Raw genomic sequence first — 21594 nt, 5'->3', positions numbered from 1 at the left:
ATACATGGCTTGAAATAAAATTGCTTCTCTTGATACAACAAGAAAATGTGTAATTAACTGAATAAACAAGTTTGAAAAAACAAATTCCATTTGAAATGGTCATTTGCATTTAATATTTCATCATTAAAAATTATTCAAAATAAATTACACTAAATATCCAATTTCCAAAGGTCCTAGATCAGCTGTTCTCAACCTTTTTTTAGATTCAAGGTACCCATCAGAAAATGCCAGCTCAGAGCTCTCACATATTTTGACAACAGAAAAATAAGAGCAGTTATTTCATTGCAAAGAGCTCAGATAGACTACAACAGCTCAGAAAGTTTTTGATGCCAGGAATTCCTATTTGAAAACTCTCTGCTTATCCTGTGAAGTAAGCATAGGTGTTTGCATACCTGAAAGAGCTAATATTGCAAGGTCACGAGGCACTCTAAGGCACTGTGGTACCCTGCTTGAGAAACACTGTTTAAGAGTGCAGGTTGCAGAGATCTTTTACAAAATATTATAGGTTTCAGTTCTTCATTGTATGTATTTTTAGTTGAAATATAACTGGTAACTTTTGATGCCCAACCCATTCAACTTGAAAAACCTCAAATAGGTCCAATTTTCAGGAGATGCTGAGCACTTGATCTCTGAAACCAAGGATGTACCAGGTTAGATATCCCAAAATCAATAGTTGCTTGTGAAAATATTGGCCACAGACACAAAAGCAATCCTGACAACTGGCAGCAAAAGGTCTGTCAAGCATGGTTTTACTTCCAGCTCACCCGCAGGTTCAACTTATGTCGCAGCTCCACCACCTGCTGGGGTGTGAGGGTGGTAATCTCTTCGTGCTCATCATAGAAGTTCTTCTCAAATGGAGGGTATTCAATCTGCAACAAGGCAAATGACTCAGTTTAGGGGGTCAAGAGGTCATACTGTGAATTTGTGGGAAGGTTTGTTCTTTTGTAAGCAAAAGCTTACTAAGACAGGAGGACAATTATCTGAAATGATTTTTAATATTCAGTCATATGGAGGACACTTTAAAACTAAACAGGGTTACACTCAAGTGAATTATTCTATTCTCACGGCAGTCAAGAGGTGTCTTAAATAAGTTCAGCAGGACTGAGGCCATAGACACTTTCGTTTGCAAGTTCTCCCAGAGGAGAGTTAGTATCCTAAGCCTGTTCCTGTCTCTTCACAGCCTGGCCTAGTAGTGCCTAATCACTCTTGATACACTAACCCTGCTCCTTCAGAATACTGAGATTCACCCTCTGGGTTCCTCTGCTATCTATCCTCTGTACCAGGCTCTAGCATGCCACCACTATCTACCTTCCCATTTGTTGTAAAAGGCTCTTACCCCTTATTGGGCTTGGCCTACTCTATTGCTGGTTAAGACACGCATAACTATTTAGGAGGCAACACCATGAAAGGGATGACATATTAATCTGATAAACTGGTTGCTCAAAGAAGTTGAGATTTGCTGTACTTTGTCATCACAGAATCTTAAACCCAATGGCTCATGTTACAGCAATCAAAAAAATTAAGATTATGTCAGAAAAATTTGCTTTGCAAGGAAGAGGACAGTCACCTGTCATGGACACTTCATGTCTGAAAAGATGTAATGGCAACTGGTTAATTCACCTGTGGGATAATTCACAGCTATGGTTAAATTTGCCATTGCTGATTCCAAGCCAATGGTCCCAATTATCGACTCGTGATAAATGGTCATTAAGGGATAATTCATCATAATCTGAATAACCCTTTGGAGTGGTGAATTAACCAGAACAATGTTACATGGAGTACATTTGTACTGCTTGACTCTACCACCCCCTCATCCTTTCACCTTTTCACTGTATAAAAAATACACTGCTCACTTTTTCTTACCACTTTTCCCATAACTTATACCTATATTCTCTCATACTATCCTGCACTCTTATCTCAAGCATATCAAGATTCATTTGATAACAGCTGTTAAATAAATGTAAACACCAGTTTGAGCTGCTCCACAAGCTTGTCTAATTAGTGCTGGGGGATACTAAATCTCTAAGTTTAAAAGCAATCCCCACCTCTGAATGATCAATAGGTGGAAGTGGATCGATGATTTTTTTGGATGGCGCAATTGGATTTCCATCACTGTCATACTCCAGGTTATCTTCCTCCTCTTCTTGTACCACACCAGCATTAGGGTTTTCTGCCATGTAGCGGAAATAAGCTTCCTGCAGCAAAACATATCAGTAAAATCACACACACATACAATGGTGAAATCCTACTGCATTTCTGATTAATTGGTGCATACGTTAAATGGTTGCTTGCTTCAACACCTACCACTGAAGGACAAAATGTTCACTAGAACTGCCTCTTCTAGTAAATAGCAATAGTCATGAAGTCCAGAGGAAGGACAATCAAAAGAAATGAACAAAGCAGCTATAATGGTCAGTTAGTATCACAGTTAAGTAACTACAAAATGTTACTTAACAACCCCGCCCTCAAGGACCGATTAAGAAATGTTTCTATGAAAAAATGCCATGCTATACTAATGGTAGGATCTATCCCTTCACCCATGAGGACTACAGAACAAATGCTGCAGCTTTTAAAATACTGAAGTCTGAAGAAGTTACTCTATTTGTTTTTTCCCCTCAAACATTAAAGCTCCACAAACTATCAATTTTCTACTCCCACCAACTTTACTAAAAGAACTGAGTTTTGCTTTAGGATAACTAATGGACAGTCAACACCAGTCTTAATGGCAAAGAAACAATTCCAGAAGAATCCTTCAAGAGAATCACAAATTAGAAGGCACTGGAAGATCCCACCCTAAACATATAACATATGTACTATTAGCTCTCACTGTTAAATCTGAAAATCAAAAAATTATCACGGACATGATAAACTGACTTCTCAGCAAAGATATAGGGCCAGTTTTCCAAAGTCTCACAACTGTGTGCAAATATTTTTCTTGTCTAACACTGCACACACATTTGGGTATTTGTGCAAATTACATGGCTAATTAGTTGCTGACTAACCACATGTGCATAATGTGCACAGTATCAGTTGCATGCAAAATACAGTTTCATTTAAATGGAAGCACAATTACATGCACCTAACTGAAAACACAGTCTTTAACAGGCAAGAGAGCACTTGCATGGTTCTACATTACTTAAATTAACAGGATAATTACTAATGCAGTATAAAGTCTCAAATAATTAAGACTACAGGTCAAATAAATGAACTGAGTACATTTTGAAATGCAACCTCTTTTCTTCATTTATTATTTGTAAGATGATAATGCCCAGAAACCTCACTGAGGACTGGGGCACCTTGTACGTAAAGAGTAAGATGTGATCCTTGCCCTGAAGAGCCACAAATTTGGCTGACGATTGTCAGTATGACTTAAGCTTCCACTGATGTACTGCATTAGAGGACTCCAATAATTTTAGATTTGGCACAGCCTGAAGTACTAAAAAAAAAAGTCTGGATCCACACTTTATACTCAGTCCAACAAGAATCCTCTCAAACCTAGTGAGAGCTGTGAAATGGCCTGTTAATACTTTATTTCTTTGGTGAAGCACCTGGAACGGTAGGGACATCACTGAAACCGTTAGACTCGCTTCCTGAATTGCCCAGTGCATTTCAATGGTATTCAATTTTTGCTTGTTAGATTTTTGGAGGGGATATAGATAAGAAAGACTGCATAGGAACTCACTTGGTCATCTTCCTCTTCAATGTCATCTCGAATACCCCTGGAAAAACAAGCGGAGAAACAAACTTCCCTGCAAATGTTCCACATACCCAGCTCCATACTTTCATTTGATTAGTGCTGAGCTCCACATGTCAGTGGAAGACACAACACTATCAAGCAGCATTTAAAACACTGTATAATCCCAACCCACAGGTGCTTTTGTGATACACGCAACCTGCACAAGCTTCACCTTCCTTCTGCTGACATGACCAAAAAACTAAGAATCCTTCGATGCAGCTTCTACTGGGAAGGTTTTTGAAAATGGCACAAGATTTTGCTGTTATCAGAAAATGTGAGGAATATGAAACAAGACGTTCAAATCTGATACTGAACGTCCCCCACATAGGTGGTGGTCGGAATCTGGTGTTCTGTTCCAGGCCTGTGAATAACCTATCAACCTAAGGTAATGTAAACTGTAGCAACATAGCTAGTATTTGTAACAAGTATCAATGGCACATTGTGATTTCACCTGATCAGGACAGAAAGGCAAGCTATACAAATGTACATGTTTCTAATCCTGAGTCAAAATGTTCCAGCTGCTAAGTGGCTTAGCCCCCAGCCTAGCTTTAAAAGAATCTCTCTCTTTTATAAAGTGCTGCCAGGTGATTGCAAAAGGAATCGTCTGCTCCAACAAGTATGGTTTCAAACAAAACCAAGCATTCCTAATCAGTCAGAGAATGAAAAGCTTGATCCAGACCAGTCTGGTGGCAATGCAATTCACTGCTAGGCAGAAAATACTAGTTTAACCCCCACTCTCTAGATTTGCTTGGGATGAGGTAGTTGGGCAAGAAGTGCCTAAATCACAATCCTGGAATAATTTTCTCTGGATACTTCTTGGGAAGACAATGGCTGACTTTAGATGGGGTTGCGCCCATTTTTTTCTTGGCTGAAACTGGCATAGACAGTTGCTACAATATAGGGGCTTTGGAAGCAGGGAGGGAAAGAAGACCACAAATGATGCTTCCAGCTAAAGTAAAATTAAAGTTTGACCAGTTCTCAAAAGTGGGTTTCTCCATATGGATTTGGCTGTGGGGCAGCTCCACAAGATTCTCCCATCTAAAGCACAGAACTTTAGCCACTGGGCAGGGTGCCATATTCTGGTTGCTGTTGTTTGCTATATTTATACTACCCAGATTCAAATAAACCAATGTAACTTATGGTAATGTAGAAGATGGTTGAAATTCTCTCAGTACTCTTTAACAAGAGAAAGGCAGGCAGGTTTTGTGAGGCATGGAGTAGTACTTACTTTGTATTCTTTCTTTCCTTGTCTTTGTCTTCAAGTCTCTTCATGTCCCGAGCAGCTTGATCCTGAGGATACAGAATTATACTCATATCAATTAACAGCAAGAATAAGCCTTAGAAAGGAAAATGCCTTAGTATAAAATTAACTTAATAAAAACAGATAAATATTTCAAAGCATGATAATATATCTTAAGTGAAAAAAATCCAGAGATCTTGTAATACAAAATGAATCCACGATAACTAGGTCAAGCCATCATAGCATGGGGATAATACTGCTGGGATTTAAATCTCTCATTCCATTTCCCATTACACTAATGAAATTATATTAACAACTCCTTTGGGGGTCTACCCCACAGTTTCATAACAGTGTTCCTGGAAAAAAGGTATTTTCCACACACTAGTCAGGAAAAAATGCTAGAACCCAACTAGCTGCACAGTTACAACTAAAAAAAATTCTGGTGTCAGACATAAATCAAACTTTGCTGAACAAAGTAAGAAAAACACACAAAATATTAGTTTTACTAGCAAGGGCTTTATAAAGCTTTGATGTATTATCTAATCAGATCATTGTGAAGTTATAGCTTTTGGAAAATTTATTTTTGCTTTAAGTCACTCTTAAAGGGTTTCACATATAGGATTTTTTGATTCTTAAGAGAATTATAGACAAGAACCAAATACAACCGTATCTTTGTAGCCTTCAGTAAAACGTTGGTTAAGCATTCCTTGAAGAGCACTAAAACAGTCCTTACATTTTTTTATAAGAATTAGACTAGTAATAGGAGTGGTATAAGATATGTTACGATCTGTTAAGCTTTACCTGTATCATATGTTGAATACACTGTCACTAGATGTATGAAAAATGTGAAAACGTTTTGTATTAATATGCAAGTACTAGAAGTAGTGTTGGATTCTAAACTTTGTAACATATATGGACTTCTGCTCAGCAGAGTTGGCTGTGCACATAGGAGCTAAGTATATTAAGTGACAGACTACGTGTGCTGGCACACTTAGTTTTCACAGGGCTAATAAGTGGGCTAACAACTGTTTTGGTTCTTTGGGATTTAGGACGCAGCTTTTGCATTTCAAATGCACTTAGAGACTCAAGAACTATACCCTTTTCATTTCAGTAATTCTCCGAAGCCTTGTGCTGAGACTTAACGGCAGTGTTTTTTGGACTAATACCAATGGCCGATCATATTAACCAGCCATATTGGCTGATATCAAGCCCACTGCCGATATGCAGCCCAGCGGCATGGAGAGCAGTGTTCATCTGGTAAATCTGTGGGGGCAGGGGAGGCAGACTGAGGTCCCTGCGGTGAGGAAGGGGCTGGGGCAGGGTGGGGAGGGAGTGCAGGGTGGCAGCTCCCACTGCTGTAAACACCTCAGGGAAGGCATGGGGAGCACAGGCCCCCCGGATCTGTGTGCAGGCCGAGAGCAGGCTGTCACTGTGCGTTTGGGGCCAGAGGCTGCTGTTGGCCTCTTCCCAGCGGGGGCTGGACCCAGGGCGGGTAGGGCGGGGCAGGCAGCACTGGGTGGAGGGCCTATGGGGGGCTAGAGCCACCCCAAAATTTGCAGTAGCCACCCCTCCAAGCACCGTCACCGCTGCCTGCCCCGAGTGCAGCCCACAGCCCCAAGCGCACAGCCTACCCTTGCCCTGCGCACAGATCCAGGAGGCACATGACTGCCCCCGAGGTGTGCGCAGTGGCAGGAGCCGCCCCCTCCCCTACCCCAGCCCTACTCCCTTCCTCACCAAGGGGACCATGATCTATTGCTCCCCCTTCCCTCCCCACAGACTTACTGACCGGATGCTGGTCTCCAAGCTGCTGGGCTGAATTCCTGGCTATGTGCATGCTAAGACTGCGCATATGCACATGGCATTTATCGGCAACATTATCAGCCACACCACCCAAAAAAAGCCGATTGCTGATAGTGTCAATTTTCCTTTTATTGGAGCCGATATGCTATGGACCAATGTATTGGTGTACCTCTAAGTATTACCATTTCTATTTAAAAAGAACATTGCCAAGGTTGTCATGCCCGAATATTTAGGTAATCTTAAATCATATTTAAATAAAAATTAATGCTTGTGGATTTAACAGGCCTTCATCCCTAAGAACTGTGAAACTAGAACTACATAAGATCAAAAAAAGGATATTCTGAGAGCGTTGTCTCGGTCATGAAACTAATTTTATGCAGTTATACTCACTCACTTGTTATCTAACCCAACAGGGCTCCAGGATTTAGCTGTAAAGCTGAATTCAAAGGCCAGAGATTCAAGGACAGTGATAATACTAGTCTAGTAGAAGGTACAGCATAAGTCATGTTTTCTGTTCCTGATCAGGGATGAATATAACCACTTAAGTTTATAAACATTTCATGCATTGGGACTTACCTCCACTTCAGCCATGAATGCTTCCAGAGGATCATCTTCACTGTCAGAATCTCCTGATTTGGAATGAAACTGCTGGCGAGTGGGGGAATTCTCTGCAGGAATGTATGGCAAATCAACATTGCTGGAATCTTCTTCTTCATCCTCAAAGTACCTGACAAGCAAGAGAGAGTAGTTTTGAATTGTAATGCACTATGCTAAGTTGGATACTGGTCTTTCACATTTTCTATGAAGCCACTGATTCAAGTATCCAAATAACCAACTGGGCTGAACAGCAAAATTTTGCTCTTATCCAGACCATTCTATTAAAGGACCTTGAGTCATATTACCAATATTCATGAATTATGCTAGAAGCTGTGGCAAACAGTTAAGCACAGGGGTGGGCAAAATGCAGCCCACGGGCTGGATGCGACCCACCAGGCCATTCTATCCAGCCCATGGGGCCCCTAAAACATTTAGAAAATAAATATTTATCTGCCCCTGGCTGCCTGTCATGCAGCCCTCGATGGCTTGCCAAAATTCAGTAAGTGACCCTCCACCCGAAATATTTGCCCGCCCCTGGGTTAGGGTCAACTGATCCTTTTCTCCCAAGCCTCTCCAGTAGAGGGTGATATAGGATGCCAGTCACCCTTCCTCTTTAACCTGTACATGAGTCTGCCAGGAGGGTTAGCAATGAAACGCAAAGTCTGGTATTGTCAATATGCCAAAGACACCAATTATACCTTGTTTGATTTAAATGATCATCATCTCATCTAAGCTAGAGCATATGTGAGAGAAAGCCAGCTGAAACTGAACCTTGATGAGACTAAAATAATGGCGGTGGACTAGAATAAGCAACTGTACGAGTGTAACAGGCCTCCACCCAGCTTACCTTGGCGCTGCAGCCAAGGTGGCCAGGCTGCAGCCAGCATAGCTGGTGCACTATGGCTGGAGGGTCCATCCCCAGTTGACCCAGAGCCCCACAGCTACATGCACAAAAGCAGCCCAGAGGCTAGAAGCCAGGCAGGAAGTGTCTAGGTGCTAGAGTCAGAACCTGATACACTCCCTGCTCCCAGAAACACCCTGCTGCCATCTCTGCCCATCAGGGAGCCAAGGGAAGCTACCCAGGCCCACCATAGTCCAGCGGGGACCAAACCCAAGGGGCACCCACGTCCCATCCAGAAAACTGCCTGGAGAATGCCAGGTGCAGTTCCAGTAGCTTGTCTGGGACCAGACCCACTTGCTGTGACTAGGCAATACGGACTGGTGTATAAGATCATGAAGCCTGGAACAACAAAGGTCAGATGGGGACGGGAGGAAGTGGCTTGGCATGCCCCGAGGACACACAACAAGGGTTGAACCCTGGAGATATGGACTGTGACTCCCAAGCCTCCCTGCAATCCCACCATGCACCCAAAGTGCACCGACATGTCCACAAGCGAGCCCACCAGGGAACGTGCAGAACCCCTGGGACACCTGGCCAAGAGGCTGCTAGAAAAAGTCCCAAAGAAAAAGGGGCCAAATAAAAGAGGGGGAAAGAAGGGTTAGAGAAGCAGATCCTTAAGCCTCAGCACCTGAGATAGAGCAGCTCAGCATGAGGGCAATGGTGCCCTGTCCACAGCTTAGGCTAAGCCACATTGAGTTATGTTGTTTCTGGTGTTAGCCTTTTCCCCTCCAAAGTGTGACAGAATTGCAGAAAGTTCCTCCGACACTTGTGCTTCATCCCACCAGCTCAAACAACCTGCAACAACATCCAGGTGCAGTCTAGGATCTACAACACCTGAACAGAAAAGGTTGGACTGTAGGGGAGGAGGAACCCCACAGAAGATGTACCAAGGAAGGTGCTCCTGAGCCGGTAAGAACCACTGAGCAACATCACAGAGGTACTGGGAATACCAAAGTTGTGGCAGGTGAGTAGGCTCAGGGATGGTTCCTCCCTAGGTAACAGAGTGAGGGCCTGTCACAAGAAGGCTTATACAAACACCACAGTACTATCTTATTTAAAAATACTTAAAGGATAGGAAGCATTATTATCCCTTCACAGACATGGAACTGGGGCACAGTAAGTCTACATTATAGCTGCTGATACAAAAGGCCCTATCCCACCTACTTTTGTTATGTGTAAATCAACCCTAGAAATGAGGTGATGAAGATGCCCTTCAGGGCACCCCAAGCATGCCAGAAATCCAGGTCATGAGCATGGTACCAGGGATGCTCTGGGGCAGGCAAAATATGACCCCATGGGCTAGATCCGGCCCACCAGGCCATTCTATTTGACCTGAGGGGCCCCTCCAAAAGACAACTGCTACCAGCCCGTGGCTGCCCCTTCAAGCCCATGGATGGTGCAGGCTGTCAGAGATTGCACACCACCAGGAGCACAGGGAGCGATGTGCAATTGGGCTGGGTGGTCTCTGTGCCACCACGTGTGGCTTCCAGCACTCCTTCTGGAAGCTGTGTAACCATTGGGCTGGTTCAGGTTGGCTCCATGCCAAAACATGGGACTCCTGGCACCGCAGACAGGAGTGCATGCCTTCAGGCCGGGCAGGTTCCGTAACAGCATGTGGGGCTCCTGGTACTGCAGGTGGGAGCCAGGCACCTTTGGGCCTCCCAGCTCTGTGCCTCTGTGTGTGGCTCCCCAATGGAGTACTGGAAGCCCCACATGGAGGCACAGAGCTAGCCCGGCCCGGCCCGATGGCACATGGCTCCTGCCTGCAGTGTTGGGAGTCCCACATGCTGGCATGGAGCTAGTCTGGCTTGGTTTGAGGATGCATGCCAGCGGACCAGGCTGGCTCTGTGATGCCATGTGCAGCTCCTGAGGGGCTCTGCCTGCTGTGGGCCATAAGCACCCTGATGGCCAGCCACCTGCTGCTGCTGTTGCTGCTAGAGGCTGTGTACCATGGTGGGGGGCTCATACCCATATACAAACCCACCCCCACAGAACCCCAACCACACATCTCCACCACAAATCCCATACCCAGCCACCCTCCTTCACAAATCCCACACACGCCCACACCCCACACACACAATATGCAAGAGTAAGACTTTATTTTGAACTATTATACAATTGCCTCTATATACACTACACAAACACAAGTAAATCAGGACCAAAATATTTTTTTAAATAAAATGTAAATATTATAGTAGATGTTTGATTTTTAGTATATGATTTGCGTTTTTTCTGGTTCCAGGGAGGACAACCCCTCCCCCCCCCCCAAAGGAGTTCAGGGGCAAGAGCAGGGACTTTCAGTGACAAAGGTCGGGGTGGGTGAGACATCCGGTCCCAAAATGGCAATTGGGGGCTGGGCAACTGCCAGGGGGCGGGGCTATGTTTGCAGCCCTCCACAGCTCACTAAAAGTCATTAAGCAGCCCTCCAGCTAAAATAATTGCCTGCCCCTGCTCTGGAGGATCCTCACCCTATTTCCAGAGGAGCCATACACAGAAGAATAGGTACATAGTGTTTTTTAGCTTGGCAGCAAGACTGAGCTCCTTGCCACTGCAGCACAGACACTCCAAATGATTGCTCCCAACATCACAAAGTCTTTGAAGAAACAGGGATTTGAACCTAAGTCTCCCACTCATGGGCTACCATGCCCACTACTGAACCATTGTTTTGCTCTTGACAGGACATGCAATGGCAGGCACCTTGACTTAGGGAGTATGTCTGTCATATGTTACTAGTGTTCATAGCTTTAGAGTAATTTTAGACCTCTCATGGCTGTTTGGAAGTCATTACAGCAGTAACCCTGTGCATTTTCCATCATTTGCCTAGCAAGCTGCAACATTTCATTTTGGAAATGGATCTTGTCACAGTTAATCCATACTTATATTACTTCACGTTTACCCTCTACAAGGCAGTATATGAAAAGTTGCATTTAAAAAACATTGGGAGACCACAGCTAGCCTAGAGCCCAATGGCTCATTTACTCAGCAGGACATCTTGCTGGAAATAGGTAACAGCAGTGCTCCCAGAATAAGCTGCCCAACAGTCTCTAGTGGGAGTTTAAGGTGTTGGTTCTGAAACACAAACCTTATATGGATGGCCTTACTGAAAGGGCTGCCTCTCTTTCCATGACATTTTGCCGCACATGATGGCAGCAAGGAGACCAACAGGAATTCCATTATCAAAAGAAAGGAACCAAATGCCTGGATGTTTTCTGTGAGGCTCCAAAACACTGCAACTCACTCTGACTCTTAGCTTGAATATGTATTGATCATACTGCATGAAGCATGTTAGACAGTATTTTGCAAAGGATTAAGGGTATGAAGGGGTAGAAGGAACTTTCTGTAGTGGCTGGCTGAGTTTTTGCTGAAACAATTAATATTACTGGTATTTTATTATACCATAAAAGAGGTATTAGGCTGCCTAGATCCTTGGAGAGGACTAAGTACGTACATAAAATAAGCAAGCTGTCCAAATATTTACCAAGAGGCAGAAAGGATATTTTCCCTCCCTTTTCAGATAAGGAAACCAAGGTTCAGACAGTCTCATCTACCTGTCTGCTCATCAGCTTCCATCAATGAAATCTGTTCAGAACCATCCAACTGGCGGCCCATGGGCCACATACAGACCCTGAGGTGTTAATCTATAGTCACCAGGCTCCTGGTCCAGGTGCTGCTCCCACCCCCCCTTCCCCTCCCCTCCCCTCCCAAACCTTCTGCTGCTGCCACAAAACACTCAACTCCCTTTCCCTCCTCCAGCTTTTCCTTCCTGCCCCACCCCTGGAGGCAGGGCTGAGGGACACCAAGAAACCCCATGTGGCAGTGGAGGTTGCCTGTCACATGATGCAATAGGATGAGGGCATCCACAGTGGTGGGGAAGGGGAGAATGAATTGGTGTGGTGCAGGAATGCTGGCACAGTACAGTGGGATGGGGCTTGGGAGTCACATGGCATAGCATGCAGCCTGTATGGGGTGTGGCTGAGGTTGGGATGGGGAAGGCCTGTGGTTCAGTTAGAAGTTGGACAGCCCTGGGTTACGAAAAAGAAAATATCACAACTTACGCGTTCTCCTCATCAAAGTTAGCTCTCTTGGAACCAATTTTGTAGAAGGAAGGGAGCTGAGGTGGCCCTGACTTCCCAAACCCAGCAGAAGAGCCAGCTGTTCCAAAAGCGCTATGGGACTGTTGAGAGAGCTTAGGTTCCTCTTTTTTTCCAGGGGCTATGGCAAACCCACCAAAACCAAAGCCTCTCTTGGTGCCAGGTCCACCTTTGTTCCAGTTCATGATGCTGGTAATATATCTGTTAAAATCAAAGTATACCAATTAACATTCTTTTAGTTTCAGGAAAACAACAAAAGTTTCAACAAAAACCACTCGCCCCAAAGCTTTCTACAGTTATTTTAAGAAGGTTTAGAGCAGGATGACAGACAATCAACTAGGATTTTGGGTTTTTTATATAGTAAATATGAGTACTTCTACTCTATGTTTAAGAAAAGTATCCATCAGACACTGCTGAATAATCATTTAAGTCACTGCCTGACGTGTTGATCTTGTAATCTGGGGCAAATAAATCCAAAGCTTGTAGGAAAAGGAGAGATGAAAAGTCAACTCAATAAATATTTTGCATTTCTCAACATTCCCACCTCTGAGCATATCACAGCATCATGTGCACGGCACTGGTGAAATCCGGCCACTTGAAAAGAGGAGAGCAATAACTAATCAGCATGTGTGAAATAATGCAATTAAGAGAAAGGGAATTTTCAACAAAATTCCAAATCTCTTAAGAATAGTACACCGGGATCTTTAGTGTTTATACACAGCACTTCAACTTCAGAGCTTATATTTGAAAGGCCCTCAACATAACATATCTGCAAAGCATTCAGGTTTCTGCCAGAACAAGAGACTATGCTGACACTACCAAAATTTGAATCCATAATTCCAAAGAATTTAGTTTTTCCCAACATTTGGAGTCATCATAGCCTTAAAGTACACAAGTGCACTCTCATTCTCTTATATACCCAAGAGAGAAGGATGCCCAGTCTTTTCAAATGCGTAATAATTCCAGGGCTCCTAGTTTGCAATCATATTAAACAACTGCCTGCAATGAGTGGGAATCCTTTAATGATATTATAATACAAAAGAAAAACACTTGTAAATTTGATATTAATATACTACTTCCTTAGCAGAGCATTTACCAGCTCAGAAGCTGCCCAACCAATCTGAAAGTCTAGAACACGGAGCTTGCTGGGATGTTTTGGGAAACACTGTCTTGCTTCTGTGTGGCAAAGGTTGACACTGATGTACTGTTATTCGCACTTGTGCAGACACCTCTCAGCCTTCCAACCTGCAGGCACGCGACAAAAAAACCAAACATATAACAGGTGATGGAAAGACAAAACACTTGGCTTTTGCTGCTCGTGCTGAGTTCAGGTTGTCATCTCACTGCGTGAATCAAATCCACTTTTTCTTCTAAATGAAAACTAGAAAAAAATTGAACCAAGTACAATACCAGGAACACCCGATCCCCTTTCTCATCTCACAAAGCACAACACGTCTGAGCACAACGGCCACTTCCCTACTGACGTCACGCAAAGGGGACTCAGACACTCTAGCAATAAGCTGCAGGTTAAAACTTCAATGGTGAAGACTGTACAAAAAAAGTTTCCTTACTGATGTTGTTTTGGGAAAAAAAATGACACTGAAGGTCTAGAGACCACCTTGCCCGTGAGAGAGCAGGACTCAGGCTTGCCACCCCTGCTCCCAAGCTCACTTTGCTGCCAAAGTTTTATGAGGAAAGAGACACAGAACGGCTGACGTACTCCCCCCGGGATCAGACGCCCGGGAAGGGGGGCGGGGGGGGGAGTCTTGTGCTGCATGCAGGCTGCACAAGACTGCACTGCCCCTAGTGTAGGAAGGGAATGGCTCGCTCCAGCCTCCCGGCGCCCCCCGGACGGGAAAGGCAGGAGAGAAAGGCCGCCGCAGCCGCCCTGCAAGGGTCAAGGCGCCGGAGGAGCGGACGCGGGGCTGGAGGCTACGCCCGCCTCAGCTCACAGAGCCCGGGCCTCGCGGGCGGGCCTAGGGCCTACCCAGAGCGGACGGAGCAGCGGCGGCTACCGCCGCCCACTCGCCAGGTTGCGGGGAGGGGGGATGCGGGGCTGCTCTGGGCCCTTTGTCCAGGGAAGGCCGCGCTAGGCCAGGCCCCGCCCCCGAAGGCCGCCGGGAGCCGGGCGCGAATCCGCTGCTGGGAGCCGGGCCGGGCCGCCGCCCCCGCACGAACTCACTCGCTCGCTCCTCAGGCCCGCGAGCTCCCGCCGCCGCCGCTGCCCCGGGAACCGGGAGGGGGCGCGACCGGACGCGACGCGCTGCCTACGCACGGAGTGCGCGCCTGCGCCGCCTGATGACGTCACCGCGCTGGTGCGTACCCCGGAATGGGGGGTGGGGCTGCCACGGCTCGGGGTGGAACGGGCAGCCCACTTCAACCATAGCAGCTGGCTCGGGCTCGGCCGGGAGCCTCTGCTATGGGAGCGGGGCGGATTGATGCGCCCGAGCCTGGCTGGCGGGGGTGCGGACACAGACGTGTCACCGACTTGGATTCGTCTGTGCCCGCCCTCGCGTACAGTGGGCACGCGTAGCACGAGCTCCGGGGGACTGGGCCTGTCACAGTGTCTGGTGGATTGAACTTCAGCCCGAGAGAGCTTGTGCCAAGTCACGTACCTATCCAGACACGTATACGTGTACACACGCACCCTGCTGATCTGCTTCGTATCACACGCACTGGGTACAAGCCTCGGGGGATCTGATCATCGGGGCGTCTCATGCAATTGAACAGCCCGGAAAGCTTCTGTGGAATCACAGATACGCACATTTGCATGTATGACACGAGCGCGCGCGCGCGCGCACACACACGCACGCACTTCGGTTCGTCCCAAACCCTGCCTTTTCCCGGCCGTCAGACTGACACAACCAGGAGCCCGCGGAGCAAGGCGAGTGTGCCCAAGCGCAGCTTCCCCGACACCTTCCCCGGGGGCCGCAGCCCGGCTCCTGAAGCCGCAGCCTCGGCCCCGCGCCTCCCGCCGGACCTCACGGGTGTGAAACAGGCCACTGCCCGGAGGCTGACGCCGAGGCCCGCGCGCTCCGGCTCCAGCAGGCGCCGCAAGAGGACTGGCGAGCCGGGCCGCCGATCCAGCCACGCCACGCTGCGCATGCGCATGCGCAGACGACGCAAAACGCGCGGGGCTGGAAGGGAAGGGGGTGCTGTGCGCGAGCTGGGCCTGGGCAGCGGCGGCGCCGAGCTGAGGTAACGGAGCGGGGCCGGGGCACTCGCCTTCGCGCTTCTCCGGGCGCCTGGCGGGGTGGGGCTGGGGGGGCCGGGCCGGGCCGGGCCGGGCCCCGCTGCCTCCCTACACACGCACACCGCTCGGGTGGGGGCGGGGCGGCTAATTTTAGGCGGTGTCCCCCGAGCGCGGCCGTGTAAGGAGTGCAGCGGGCCGGGTCCTGCCTGGCACCAGCAGGCGCAGCCTGAGGCCTCCCAGCGGTCCAGGCCTCGCCCGACTCGGAGTCGGGGTTCCCGTGGCCGCCCCTCCTCCCGGGCCAGCTGGGAGCAAGACCAGGGGCCCGGCGGGGAGGTACGGGTCAGCGAGCCTGTGTGCGCGCCGCCTCTGCTGGGCCCCGCCTGGGAAGGGGTTTAAAGAACGAGCTTAATCCGGCTGTGAAGGACTTCAGGTTGTGCTGGCAGGCAGGTATAGTGCACGTAGCTGGTGACAAACCCATTGCTCCTCTTTTTTCTTTCAATAACAAGAGCTGTTTAAATGCTCCCTAAGCAGGTTGGGGGTTGCCTCACAGATGTTTATGTTCCTCCATAAACATCTGTGAAGGGTTGCAAATGACCCATGTACAGTGTCGCTGCCTCTTGGAGGTCTCAGATCCTGTTAGGAGTAGCACTATATAAACATAAAGTATGGAGCTAAATGAACTGTGTCGCCAAAGTATCATTGCGAGCTAGTGGCAGAGGTGGGAGTAGACATTGAGTATCCCAAATCTGTTATGTTAGTTACTAGATCACTCTACAGCAGGGATCAGCAAAATGCAGCCTGCGGGCCAGATGTGGCCCGCCAGGCCGTTCTATCCGGCTGCGAGGCCCCTAAAAAATTAAGAAAATTAATATTTATCTGCCCCTGGCTGCCTGTCATGTGGCCCTTCAGGGCTTGCCAAAACTCAGTAAGTGGCCCTCTGCCCGAAATAATTGCCCATCCCTGCTCTGCAGCACAGTGCATCATCTGTTTTATTCCCAGTAAGGCATGTAACAGGAGGCTTCGGGATAAGTGCTGGAGCCGTTCAGAAGGACCTAGTCCTGAACACGCAAGGCTGCATGTTAGAACGACCAGACTTGGAGGCAGAGGGTGCAATTGCAACTTGCTGTTTCCAACTGATAGATGTGGGTTGTCTTTTATAATGAGGATTACAGCTGGTGCTACTGTAGCTCCATTTTTTCCATTTACTGTTCTCACACTGTTTGATTTGCAGATGAGCAGTATCTGGAAAAGCCACAGTCTGTATTCTTGGACAAAAATTGAAATGGTTGGTCACCTTTTGAATAGTGGTTTTAGAGAGCATCTATTTTATACAGCTATACAGAGTTAATCAACTTATTCGTCTCTTTATGGCAGTAGATAAAATACCATTTTACCCATAATTATGAATATGTTTCCAAAGACAATGTGATAGGTATAAATTTTAGCAAATATCCTGTCTCTGAGTTCAGTAATCTAATCAGTAATCTGATTTAAAAGTTAGTTTTGGTGTTTAAACATTTCCTTATGTGTGTCCATGGGTTTGTTTGTTTTTTAAGATCCAGGGGTCTGGTGATGGAAAGTTGTATTTTTTTTTTCAGTATAAATCTTCATTCTTGGGAAATAAATCAGTTTAAAGTCAAATTGTGTGTCCCAGTTAGCTAGTCATTGTGTTGTGCAGTTGCTTTGCTTTGCCAAGCTATGTACAGGCAGTCCTCAACTTCCAACGTTTCGAGTTGCAGTGTTTCGCACTTACAACGTTTATAAATTGACACCCGGTTTCAACTTTATGATGTCAGTTTCGACTTTACATCGCTTGATCTGATGCGATGCCACGCCAGCGAACAAGTTTGCTGTGTCGCTCATCTCCCTGGAGAACCTGTCCAAACTTCCTTGGACACTTTCTTTAAGAAAGCAGCCAAGACTCCTGAAAAACCTGCAGTCAAGACTCCTGAGAAGACTCCAGCCAAGAACCCTTCAAAAAGTCCAACCAAGAGTCCTTCAAGAAGTCCAGCAAAGACACCTCAAAGAAGTCCTTTCCAATCAATATGATTGCTATTTACAATATGAATACATTAATGTCACTATATTACTCATCTATAATTGATCCAAGTACAAAATTCTGGGGTATTTTTGGTGAAAATAGGGTATTGGGCCTCGGTTCAGGAGCCAATCCCCCATTTATAACATTGTTTCCTATGAGAAAATTGCTTCCGATTTGCAATGTTTCGACCTAAAAACAGGTTTCAGGAACCAATTGTGTCGTAAGTCCAAGGACTGCCTGTACCTCAACAATTTACTGTACCAAAACGAGGGGGAGTTCATGTTATAGGTGTTAAGCAAACACTTGATAAGAGCTGATTTACTTCTGGGTTCTTTAGGTACACAAGTGTGCTTGATCCTTTAGTCAAGCCTTTGTATATAGCCAGACCATGGTCTGTAGAGTCCACCATTTTCAGAGTGCTGTGTCATAATCACTGTTACTTGTTTTAGTTGCTTGGGCAATCTCTGCAATCTGTACTTTCGTATTGAAAAGGAGTGGGTCAGCTACATGCCATAAAAATCAAATTTCTAAATTGTTAAAATGGAGTTTTGGTGCTTTTCAGGTTCCCATAATACATTAAAGTTATATTAGAGAATATTAATTGTCCCACACCTCAAAGAACCAGAGAACAAACATGAAGGTTTATGGCATTTTAGAAAAAAATTAATGGAGAAAGAATTACTCTTTTTACCCAAGCAAGAACAAAAATATCAAAAACTTTTTCTTAGTGGGAGAGAGGAATGCAAGTTAAGGAATGATTTTTGGGCTGGGGGTTGAAGTCTCTTAACTTGAAACTTTTCAGTTACTCGGGTGCAGGGGTGGGCAAGCTACAGCTCCTGGAGCAGGGTCTTTGGCATTGGGGAGCTTCATGTATGCCATGGATATGGGACACCAGAGAGAACAGGTGGCCTGGTCCCAGTGCTGGTCCACTTTGGACTGTGGGTAGGTCATTCTGGCCCACCTGTAGAAAACATTGCTGACCCCTGCTATATCATGCTTAAAGCAAGGTTTACAAATAATTCTATAAGCAAGTCTCTGTGAGGTAAGCAAAATGCTAGGGACCTGCTATATGCGTCAATTTGCCCATTCTAGAATTAGTATCTTTAAAATCTTGGTCACAGTACTGGATAAGAACCAGGAGTTCTCACTCCTGGTTTGTTGTGCTAAACGTTAGACATAAGTTCACAGTCTCCCTTCCTTCCCCTTATTTCTTGTCTAGTGATCCTGGGTTTAATAATTGAACTATGACCAATTCTGTCAGTCCTCTGCATTTCTATAATCAAGTAGCTCTTTAATGCATTAGTATAGGGGCGGGCAATTATTTCAGGTGGAGGGCCACTTACTGAGTTTTGGGAAGGCATCGAGGGCTGCATGACAGGCACCCAGGTGCAGATAAATATTAACGTTCTAAATTTTTTAGGGGCCCTGCAGGACAGATAGAATAGCCTGCGGGCCGCATTTTGCCCACCCCTGCATTAGTACCTTAAAGAGACCTGTATTCAATTCTATCTTTTAATCTAAAGATGTGTTGATTTTTTTGCTTGTTTTTGCAGTGACAATGAGGAGTGTGTTTCTTTTCCTTGCTGCTTTAATCATTTCCTGGGGCTGTTCTTTGGCTAAATTTGATGAATTTGAAGATGGTGATGATGCTGTGGAGTATGATGATAATGATTTTGCTGAGTTTGAAGATGTTGTTGAAGATGTAGTCACAGAATCTCCCCAGAGGGTTATCACTACAGAAGACGATGAGGAGGAGGCCACAGTAGAGCTTGAAGGTCAAGATGAAAATCAGGAGGACTTTGATGATGCAGATGCACAGGTAGTGTCACGTAATGCACTTCCTCATTTTAGCTGCACACTTGGAATCCCCCTTTGCTTGCAAGACCCAGATCGGCAGTGTTATCCAAGATTGTTCTTTGACAGCTGTGTTGTGGGATGTTCTGTTTCAGCTGATCTCCCAAGCTAATCGGGTTGTCCAGGCTCAGTATCTGAATGGGATTTTGAAGGTGCCATTTGTCCTTTAGCAAATCCATTGTGGTTGTTAAAGGGTGCTCAGCTACTGAATATACCATTTTACAAATGAACTGTAAAATGGAGTTAGTCATTCAAGATATGAGGCACCCTTGTAGAAGGGGAGACATTAACTTCAGTGCCCTGGTTGCATGGTTGTATATATCTTTGTGAAGTTCCCATTACAGTTTTGATTGCATGCAGTGTTTCTTCATTTTCCATCCTAAACTATTATATAGGTTTGCTGTGTCCTTTTGAAAAGCTGTCACGTTCTGATGCAGAACTATAAGCATTTCAGTGCTAAATAAAGCAATCATTTAAGAAGGGGTCGGACTTTAGTTTGTAAATCGCTTTGAGATCCTTTGGGTTGAATTCCTAAACCCATACAAATGAGAAAATGTTTTGTTAAAACTTTATAAAGAAGTGAATGAACCAATTTTTACTGCAGAAATGTTCCTGTTTTTACAAATCCTTGTGGTGGTATATTGTTCTTACAAAAGAAATGAAAAAGCCATTTCCCCAGCAATTTCCATTTTAATTCAACTTTTAAAACCAGTTCTAAACATAACAAAAAATACAAGTCTTCTACATGTGAATTCTCAAGTGTCACTAGGGGAGGAGAGGTAAAAAATCAGTACATATTTGATTTTTCTATACATCTGTGTATGTGTGTGTGTGTGTCATGGTGAGTACTGCACCACTGAAATCAAGCTACCTGAAGAAAGTAGTGTTAACCAGTTAGCACTTGACAGACCGTGAGCTGATGGTCAGTAGCAAAAGATGGGGTGGGTGAGCAGGGCTTGTGTCCAGGGCACCAGAAGAAAGAGGGGGAGGGCTCACTCCAGGGCAGCTTACTACTGTATGCCTCTTGCCTTGCCTTGCCTTGCTCTGCCAGCACCTTCTGGCTCCAGGATGCAGCTGACACAAGGCATTCTAGAAATCATAGTTTTGTTAGAGCAGTAGTGGAGTTTGCTGTTGTTGGGAGTGGGGTAGAGAACTGACCCCCATTTTTTTTGCTGCCAAATTCAATATAATTTTCTTGTCCTCTGGACGTAATCTTGGGCAGCAAAAAAAATAGGATGAAAGTTTCTTATTGACGATAGCAAACTCCACTGCTGCTCTACAAAACTGATTCCCAAAATGCTTCATACTCTGCCCAGGTCTGTACCCTGTTCCTGTGCCTGGAGAATTTGGGGAGGGGGTTGAAAGCAGTTGCCCAAGGCACATTTCTTCCACACTATGCCTCTGATGCTGGTGTTGGGGAGAGGACATCTTGATAAAATTGGTTGCTAGTTTATCCTCATAGCTATTGTTATCTGTGCCAGCTGAGCTGAAGTTAGCATGGCTGTAACTACCCATGCTGTGGTTACACTTTCATTTCACTGGGTGGGCCCACCCCTACATGGAAAAAGCATATTCCTTTGCCTTTGTATTGTGTGTCTGTTTGCATTATTTTTATCAGGCTTTAAATATTCATGTTTTTTCCTTTTTAGGAGGGAGATACTGAGAGTGAACCATATGATGATGAAGAGTTTGAAGGCTATGAAGAGAAACCAGATGCATCTCCTAGCAAAAATAAAGACCCCATAACAATAGTTGATGTAGGAGAATACATGTTTGGATGTCTGTCTATTCAGCAGTTCATTATGATAATGTCTAGAGGGCTGTTCACACAACAGGACTTCATTGTGCTAGCTGCTATGTGAATATACAGTAAGAGAGTCTGTCCTGAAAAAAATAGTTTGATGAGGCAAGGAGTTGAAAGGAAAACAGGCTTAAAGATACCACTTTGTCATGTGACTTCAAGAGGGCAGTGGTAGAACTGAAATGCAAATATCTTGAGTTCCAGTTTCACGCTCCTCTCCACTGGATTTTGCAGTGTTGCTTTAGATTGTAAGCACACAAAATTTGAAGCATGCTCTCGGTCTCAGATGGCTTGCTTCTTAAGACTATCTTAATACCTTTATGGAATTGATACTATTTTC

At 45.6% G+C, this 21594-nt stretch overlaps 2 protein-coding genes across 7 annotated transcripts in view; one reads left to right on the top strand and one right to left on the bottom strand.

The window, feature by feature from the left end:
* The window catches only part of DDX42 (DEAD-box helicase 42), a 39818-nt gene extending 24531 nt beyond the window's left edge, over positions 1 to 15287 (bottom strand). Inside the window, exons 1-8 of one of the 3 annotated variants that reach the window (XM_014609200.3) lie at positions 14981 to 15287; positions 13462 to 13610; positions 12330 to 12566; positions 7353 to 7503; positions 4965 to 5026; positions 3683 to 3719; positions 2046 to 2195; positions 765 to 869 (exon numbers count right to left, since the gene is read on the bottom strand). In XM_014609200.3, the coding sequence (XP_014464686.2) occupies positions 765 to 869; positions 2046 to 2195; positions 3683 to 3719; positions 4965 to 5026; positions 7353 to 7503; positions 12330 to 12550 (726 nt within the window). In that variant the 5' untranslated portion in view covers positions 12551 to 12566; positions 13462 to 13610; positions 14981 to 15287. Of the gene's footprint in view, positions 1 to 764; positions 870 to 2045; positions 2196 to 3682; positions 3720 to 4964; positions 5027 to 7352; positions 7504 to 12329; positions 12567 to 13461; positions 13611 to 14352; positions 14372 to 14547; positions 14650 to 14980 lie in introns of those variants that run through there. The other 2 variants (XM_006271562.4, XM_059726851.1) reach the window with 2 other exon arrangements.
* A 166-nt stretch (positions 15288 to 15453) lies between these two features.
* CCDC47 (coiled-coil domain containing 47) overlaps positions 15454 to 21594 on the top strand; it is a 27399-nt gene continuing 21258 nt past the window's right edge. The window contains exons 1-4 of one of the 4 annotated variants that reach the window (XM_059726853.1): positions 15463 to 15563; positions 17355 to 17667; positions 19153 to 19418; positions 21103 to 21210. In XM_059726853.1, the coding sequence (XP_059582836.1) occupies positions 17604 to 17667; positions 19153 to 19418; positions 21103 to 21210 (438 nt within the window). In that variant the 5' untranslated portion in view covers positions 15463 to 15563; positions 17355 to 17603. Of the gene's footprint in view, positions 15564 to 15794; positions 16006 to 17354; positions 17668 to 17703; positions 17820 to 19152; positions 19419 to 21102; positions 21211 to 21594 lie in introns of those variants that run through there. The other 3 variants (XM_006271563.4, XM_059726854.1, XM_019500903.2) reach the window with 3 other exon arrangements.

This window comes from Alligator mississippiensis, chromosome 4, assembly GCF_030867095.1.
Source record: "Alligator mississippiensis isolate rAllMis1 chromosome 4, rAllMis1, whole genome shotgun sequence".
In the NCBI taxonomy this organism is placed as follows: domain Eukaryota; kingdom Metazoa; phylum Chordata; order Crocodylia; family Alligatoridae; genus Alligator; species Alligator mississippiensis.
The sequence above is the reverse complement of the archived record's forward strand: the minus strand, read 5'-3'. Positions and strand labels throughout refer to the sequence as shown.